The sequence below is a fragment of the Syngnathoides biaculeatus genome, chromosome 17 (assembly GCF_019802595.1).
Source record: "Syngnathoides biaculeatus isolate LvHL_M chromosome 17, ASM1980259v1, whole genome shotgun sequence".
In the NCBI taxonomy this organism is placed as follows: domain Eukaryota; kingdom Metazoa; phylum Chordata; class Actinopteri; order Syngnathiformes; family Syngnathidae; genus Syngnathoides; species Syngnathoides biaculeatus.
In genome coordinates this window covers 11,533,806-11,542,108 of record NC_084656.1, presented here as the reverse complement: position 1 = coordinate 11,542,108, position 8,303 = coordinate 11,533,806, and the positions used below count along the sequence as shown (strand labels likewise).

Sequence of the window (8,303 nt, the reverse complement as noted above, 5' to 3'; positions counted from 1 at the left end):
CTGACTAGTGCCCTGGCATCAAGGCCAAGATCCGGAGTCTCTCTCGAAAAGCCGCTCTTCTTTCGCTGCCTCGGAAACGACGTGTCATCATTAATGATGGCGCCTTTGAGAGCGAGAGAGAAAGAGACGTCTTATTAGTCACTTGAGGTGTTTTCTGGTTCTGTGTATTTTGGTGCAAAAACTAGACTCCCGTCCTACAAGATGCCTGCAAGAAACCGTTAAAAGACAGGATATCCCTGATCAGGAATCCTGACTCGCTCACCCGGCCTTTGTCTTTCCTGCCCTCTCCCGACACTTTATGTCAGGAAGCTTGGGGTCTCGCCACATCGACGCTGGGCCCACCGATCTCATCCCCAGGCCTCGCCGGGCGCTCCAGGTCAGGTTGCCGCTTCTCCTCCATTGTGTAGGACCAGGGGAGAAATGCACCACGATTTCCTGTGTCTATTTTGTGTGCAGGGCGCTTTATTGGCTTCGGATTTATGGGAGCGTGGACACGCGCTCGCCACGCACAGCGGGCCTGACTGGAAAGCAAACAATAGCGCGGCCACCCATTGATATGACAATTGATGGCTACCCCCCTACAAAAACTTTCCCCTTTGCTCTTTATAGAGCTGCGGTGCTCAAACTGAGGTCCGGGAGCTCTCTCATAGTGATCCGCAAAAATAATTTGCAATAAATTTTGTTGCATCATTAAAAAAAATGCATACCTAGATACTTGATGGGGACTGGCACTAAAACATGAGCAAAACCTTTTTTTTTTTTTTAAACACCAACGACAAAAAACAAAAAGGGAATAATTCTCTATGTACAACCATCAAACTGGGGGTGGGGCGGGATTACTTCAGCTCCCCACCTTGACAATTTTTTTTTCCAATTTTCTGTGCTATTGCCTACCATTGCTTTCACAATTTTCAGTACTCCCCCCCGTTGGAGAAAATTTCAGTGGGTGCGGGGGTGGGGCAGAAAAAGTTAATCTCCAAATAGGAGGGCATGCCCCAAAAAGTTTGAAAACCACTGATCATGACCAACATTAAAATACAGTAGCGTAGCATACATAAGAATTGAATCACTGAACTAAAGACTCCTCCCAATTCAGCTTTGGGCCAATCAAAAGCTCTGATACATTCGCGGCTGACATCCCTGCATGATTTTTCATTCCTATTTAGTCTTTTTTTTTTTTTTTTTTAAGACATTCTTAGATAATCATATAATTACAGGACTAAAGGGATTTTTTTTAGAACACAAGGCACATTTTTTGGGAGAATAAAGTTCGATTACAAAAATAAAGGCATCTTTTAGAATTATGATGTATATTTTATTCACTTTATTAAAATGTGATTCTTCCCTTCCCTTCTCCCTGTTTACTTTGTCATGTTTTTACAAAGGCATCTTGTTCAGCTTTTTCATGAAAACTACTTTATTCTCGAACATTACACTTTTAAAAATATGAATTTGATTTTTTTTTTTTCAAGATCAAACTATGCTTTAGGAAGATTAGATTTCATTAATATCTTTAAGGGAAGGGAAACCTCATCGTCACTGTGGAGGAATGTAGAGAAACAACAAGAACTGAAGTATCCCAGGCTGAATTAATGATGTAATCAGGGATGCACACAATATTGTGGAGCTGTCACGAAACTACAACGCGAATAAAACTGTCTCCACGTAATGTACGCATATCTTTAGTTATCAAACAGAGATAATTACAAAAAGAGCTAAGAGTCCACACTTTATAAGAGACTGATGTCTCAATATGTGCTGCTGTTTTGTTCTCGCCTCAATTTTGTCAAAAGATGTCTTGATGATCCCCAACACTTTTGGGAAAATACTCTGACGAGACTAAAGTCAAACATTTTGGAAGGTGTGTGTCCCATTACATCTAGTGTACATGCAACAGCGCATTTCAGGAAAAGAACATCATAACAGTCAAACATGGTCGCGGAAGTCAGGGGCTGCTTTTCTGCTGTCTACCCAAAAATCCTGATGGGGAATGTCAGGCCATCTTTTCGTGACTTCAAGCTGAAACAAACTTGGGTTCTGCAGGAAGACAATGATCCAAAACACACAAGCAAGTCCACCTCTGAAAGGTTGAAGAAAAACAAAAGGACGACTTTTGAGTGGCTTAATCAAAGCCTTGACCTGAATCCTATGGCATGACCTCAAAAAGGCAATCCATTCTCGAAAACCCTCAAATGTGGCAGATTACAACAATTACAAAAAAGGGCCATGTAGGTTTGTTTTTTTGTTCTCCCTTAATAACAAAAACCGTCATTAAAAAAAAAACACATTTTGTGTTTAATTGTGTTGTCTTTGATGACGGAATGCAAAGGCAATGCCCAATCTTGGGGGAGTGTCGCAAAAAGCAAATTTTTGATCATCCCCACATGATGCACGTGTTCTTTAATACTTGTTTTTTTTTTTTTAACCACAAAGAAATGAAAACACTGCTTAAAAAAACTTTTTCAAAAAGTGGACTGCAGTAAAAGTGGATCAAAGACACCAAATGGCAGCTCTGAAGTGTCCACGCGCCGTGAAATGTTTTTTTAGTGTTAACGTAACACGAGCTTCATGACAAAGCTCAGTGAAAATAATCTTTGCAGGTTATGTTACGCAGCAGGTTGCGGCTTTGATGCAGAAAGGTCAGGGATACTTTGGCGAGGAGTCTCCAGTGAAATGGAGCTGAAATTGGCCCCGCCAATAAAAGCTGATGAGTCGACGGGGAATTCGGTCATTGTGTGCTGTACATACAAGGTGATTGAAAACGTTTTTCTGTCAGCTGAACTCTTCAGGATACAGTGACACATTAAAGAAATCAGACATATTTCTATTTTATACAGGACAAAATATTTCTATATGTTTCCTCATGATATTGTTTTTTTTTTCCCCCCACTGGGTACTCTAGCTACCTCCTACATTCCCAAAACTTGCATGTTAAATTCATTGAAGACTAAATTGTCCTCCAGTGTGGTGAGTGGTTGTTATATATATTTTAGAGTATATAGTTATATTTAATCTATTTATATTTCATTTTAATGGCACAACAATTTTTCATTGTCTATTATAAATATATATTCTTTTCATTTTAGTGTATTTTATGCATCGTATAATTTTTTGTTTATTGCTTTAATCACAATGGGTTTTTGGAATATAATTACTTTGATGACAAAAATTATAACTTTTTTTATTTTTGTCATTTTTTCTTGATTTTATTCCTCATTATTTTTTCGAACATATAGTTTGTTTCAATGACATATTTAAAGTGATATTTTGGATTTTATTGAATACATTTTCAATTTTGTTAATTATAAACTATCCTTAGCTTACTGATTTATTTTTTAGTTGATTTCAATTACAAAATATTTTATTAGATTTTTTTATACTCTTTGTATTTTTATACAGTGAAGACAATAGGTATTTGAAGACCCTACTATATTGCAAGTTCTCTCACTTAGAAATCATGGAGAGGTCTGAAATTTTCATTTTAGGTGCATGTCCACTGTGAGAGAAATAAATCTAAAAAGAAAAAGAAAATCACAATGTATGATTTTTTTAACCATTTATTTGTGTCATACAGCTGCAAATAAGTATTTGAACACCTGTCTATCAGCTAGAATTCTGACCCTCAAAGACCTGTTAGTCTGCCTTTAAAAGTCCACCTCCACTCCATGTATTATCGTGAATCAGATCCACCTGTGTGAGGTCGTTAGCTGCATAAAGACACCTGTCCACCCCATAAAATCAGTAAGACTCAAACTTGTAACATGGCCAAGACCAAAGAGTTGCCCAAAGACACCAGAGACAAAATTGTACAACTCCACACGGCTGGAAAGTGGTATGGAGAAATTGCCAAGCAGCTTGGTGAAAAAAGGTCCACTGTTGGAGCAATCATTAGAAAATGGAAGAAGCTAAACATGACGGTCAATCTCAATTGGAGTGGAGCCCCATGCAAGATATCACCTCAATGATCCTTAGAAAGGTGAGGAATCAGCCCAGGACTGCACGACAGGACTTTGTCAATGACCTGAAAAGAGCTGGGACCACCGTTTCCCAGGTGACTGTTGGTAATACACTAAGACATCATGCTTTGAAATCATGCATGGCACGGAAGGTTCCCCTGCTTAAACCAGCACATGTCAAGACCCGTCTTAAGTTTGCCAATGACCATTTGGTTGATACAGAGGAGTCATGGGAGAAAGTTTTCTGGTCAGATGAGACCAAATTGGAACGTTTTGGTTATAATTCCACTGACCGTGTTTGGAGGAAGACGAATGATGAGTTCCATCCCAAGAACACCATCCTTACGTGAAGCATGGGGGTGGTAGCATCATGCTTTGGGGGTGTTTTTCTGTACATGGGACAAGACGACTAAACTGTATTAAGGAGAGGATGACCACGGCCATCTATTGTGAGATTTGGGGGAACAACCTCTTTCCCTCACTCAGAGCATTGAAGATGGGTCGTGGCTGGCTACCTAGTCTCCAGACCTAAACCCAATAGATAATCTTTGGACGGAGGTGAAACTTCATGTTACTCAGCGACAGCCCAGAAACCTGCCTGATCTAGAGAAGATCTGTGTGGAGGAGTGGGCCAAAATCCCTCCAGCAGTGTGTGCAAATCTGGTGAACAAGTACAGGAAACGTTTGACCTCTGTAATTGCAAACAAAGGCTACTATACAAAATATTAACACTGGGTTTCCCAGGTGTTCAAATACTTATTTGCAGCTGTATCAAACAAATTCGTTAAAAAAAATTAGATATTGTGATTTTTGGATTTTTCTCTTTAGATTGTCTCTCTCACAGTGGACATGCTCCTACGATGAAAATTTCAGACCCCTCCATGATTTCTAAATTGGAGAACTTGGCATGTAGCAGGGTGTTCAAATACTTATTTTCTTCACTGTATATTATATACTCGTATGTATTGTATATACATTGGCAACTTCGGATTATTTATTATAATACAGTATATTGTATTTTAAAAAATATCATTACCGTTATTATATGCACTTGAGAGGCGGGTAAATTTCTGACACCAATTAGGGGGCTGAAATTCAGGACTCTTCGGTCAAGAGGCTGCTTTGTTCAAACCTCTGACCTTCCTTTGGCAAACGAAGTCTGGTGATGGGAATCGATTGTGACGTACGTCGCAATTAACTACCACCACAAACAGACATGGAGTCCACTCCCAGTTTAAAACCAGTCCACCCGGATTAGGCTGCTCCTTCTGTCTCCCCGATTATGCTTGTAAGAAGCTCAATACCGTCCACGTTCATTAACATTCCCACTTAGAGCTCCCAAACCTGTTTTCTTGCATATACTTTTTTTTAAAAAAATGCCAATAAAAATCAGCATTTGAGGAAGAGTTGATTGTGCATGAGGAACAGAAGCATGCCTCGCTGGGAGGGGAAGCAGAATTCCAACATGCATTTCCTGCAGACATACTGTATACAGAACTTTGATTTGAAACCCCAGCGCACGACACAATGGGAGGGCCGCCCCCCCCTCCCTTTCCCAGTAACGCGTCCTCAGGAAGAAGCAAACCTTCAAGAGAGGAGAGAAAATGCATTCCAGCAAAAAATAGAGTGAGACGCAACACAGTAAGACCGAAGGGGATCTTTAGATTTTCACGTTTCTTTATTACAAATCATCGACAAGCATCTTACACACACACACACACACACACACACACCACACACACACACACCACACACACACACACACACACACACACACACACACGCACACGCACACGCACGCAAATCACAATGTTTCTGCGAGGAAAACAAATGCATCGAGGCTAACAACACACGAGCACACACACACACACACACACACACACACACACACACACACACACACACACACACACACACACACACACACACACACACAGCCCGTCAAAGTAGTCACCTTTTAATTGGGCTCCCAGTCCTGGCAGTCTGAAAACATTTGTCAGCCGCCATCTGTCCGCCCGTCTAGACCTCCCACCCCTCCTTGCATCCCGAGACCCCCGTCTCTCTTTACCCCGCTTATCAGAGTCCACCAAATCATACTGACACACTATCACACGCTGCAGGCTGTCACACCTCAAGCGGGGCGAGGTGAAGCACAAACACTTGGCTACTGTACTTAAGGTATCATCTTTTGTGAGGACTTTTTGTATGCACTCCCTACATTTGAAAGCAGCATTTGTCAAAATGGGCTTTTTTCTACGTCTGGATGACGACACAATGTGGGGAAAAAAGACGTGAATAGAGAGGTAAAATCAAATGTAGTTGAGATTTGGATTGGTTGAGATTGTGCCGACGGAAAAAAACGAGAACAGCAGCAACACGGAGGAACAACAAAGCGTTTACAAGAAAGGGCAACCGATTCAGAGAAGCAAGATATTCCCCATTCATGGCCTGATTTACAAGAACTGCACTAACAAAAAAAGTTCTTGCCAAATGTGTTCTCTTGTACTAGCCGAAAAATGTAAAACGCTCTTTCCGTTGTGATCCTTAGCTAAACTCAGCATGTTTTGTTAGTCTGTTCACAAGATTAGCAAGGCTATGGGAGCACGTTTTGAAGCGTCAATTCTAGCTAGCTCTTTGTTTTTAAAAACAGCAACACGTGATGTCAGATAATGAAAGAGGAAAAGTATTTTGCACGCAAACGTCTTTTGTACATTTCAGTCGGTACTTTTTCACTTCAACGAGTGCAGGATTTGAAACAGTACTTCTAATTTTTAACCCCACTCTCTGCCACATCTTGAAAAAAACTAATTATTGCATTTTTCAGTTGCAAATTTGAGACAAAGTCCACCAAACATAAGAAATAAAGAGAGACCCCGGGCTGTTTTGCAGATACATTCCACGTAGTCTACTTCAAAGTTCTCCAAAGTCTGTAGTCCACGGAGTCGAGAACTAGGAAATGAGCACCGAGAGATGATTCGAGTCCTCGAGGTGTGCTAGACCTTGGTGGCCAGAGACTGCGCCTCCGTCTTCTGGGATGACAATGAGCTGGCGGGGCTGGCGTGCAGGGACTTCTTGAGGTGGAGCAGGCACAGGCACTGCGACCTGAAACGCAGGTCAAAGAAGGCGTAGAGTAAAGGGTTCAGGCAGCTGTTGACGTACGCCAAGCAGGTGGCGTACGGGTGGGCCAGAAGCAGGGAGTGCAGGAAAGCGCAGGTGGCCGGGAACAGGTCCAGGTAGGAGAGGGCGTCGGCGCTTTTCACTACGTGGAAGGGGATCCAGCAGGCGGCGAAGACCACCACCAGCGTGGTGATGATCTTCAGGAGCCGCCGCTTGCGCTGGTCCTCCTTGCGCAGGGTGTTGAAGTGGCGCGTCACGGTGCAGCCGATGAAGCCGTAGCACACCATCATGGCCAGGAAGGGGAGCAGGAACCCGAGGGCGGATGACGAAATGCTCAGCCCGGCGATCCACAAGCCCTCCTGACGCTTGTTGGTCACCACCAGGCCGAAGTCCATGGCGCAAGACGTGCGGTTGCTGTCCGGGTCGTGCCGGGTCGTGCGGAAGAGGAGGGTGGGCGCAGCCAGGAGGCCCGACAGCGTCCAGATGGCGGCGAGGGAGGCGCGCATGTGGCCTCGGGTGCGCAGCTGGGTGCTGGACAGCGAGTGGACAATGGCCAGGTAGCGGTCGAAGCTCATGCAGGTGAGGAGGAAGACGCTGGCGTACATGTTGAGGAGCACCACGTAGCTGCTGATCTTGCACAGGGCCACCCCGAAGGGCCAGTGGTAGCCCATGGCTGTGTACACCGCCCACAGGGGCAGCGTGACCACGAAGGTCAGGTCGGCCAGGGCCAGGTTCCCGATGTAGACGTCGGCTGCCCGCCGCTTCCCCTGTGCCCGCCACACGGTGAAGATGACCACGCCGTTCCCGGACAGGCCCAGGATGAAGATGAGCATGTAGAGCACCGGGATGACCGAGTAGGACGGCGCCCACTCGGAGTAGTCGCACATGGTGGAGTTGTCGGTCTCCTCGTAGTCGTAGTACTCGTACGGGCTGTCGGTCGGGTCCATGGCTTTTCTTTCTCAGGCTGGCGGTGGAGTGTGTCGCTGTGTGTGTGATCTGCCCACTCTTATAGAAAACGCACCCACCCACCGACTCCCCTCCAAGCAGCAGGATGCGCTGTAACACCCCCCCCCCCCCCACACACACACACACACACACACTTCACAACACCCCCGCCCACTCTCAGTGGGAACACGCCCACTGTTTTGGAACTCATTGAGACATACCGTACATTTGTTTTACTACTGCTCTTTTTTTTTTTTTTTTTTTTTTAACTTTGGCTTCTTGAAA

The 8,303-nt window shown here is 44.0% G+C and overlaps 1 protein-coding gene and 1 long non-coding RNA gene across 2 annotated transcripts; one reads left to right on the top strand and one right to left on the bottom strand.

The window, feature by feature from the left end:
- The first annotated feature begins 241 nt into the window (after positions 1 to 241).
- LOC133490907 (uncharacterized) lies at positions 242 to 600 on the top strand. Its single transcript, XR_009792312.1, has 2 exons — positions 242 to 376; positions 457 to 600. It is a non-coding gene; the product is annotated as an uncharacterized LOC133490907 (long non-coding RNA).
- A 5,041-nt stretch (positions 601 to 5,641) lies between these two features.
- On the bottom strand, positions 5,642 to 8,064 carry LOC133490794 (apelin receptor B-like). The gene is made up of 2 exons (XM_061801291.1): positions 5,705 to 8,064; positions 5,642 to 5,658 (listed from the first exon to the last, which is right to left on the bottom strand). The coding sequence occupies exon 1, from the start codon at positions 8,018 to 8,020 to the stop codon at positions 6,950 to 6,952; it is 1,071 nt and encodes a 356-aa protein (XP_061657275.1). The 5' UTR covers positions 8,021 to 8,064; the 3' UTR covers positions 5,642 to 5,658; positions 5,705 to 6,949.
- Positions 8,065 to 8,303: the final 239 nt, after the last annotated feature.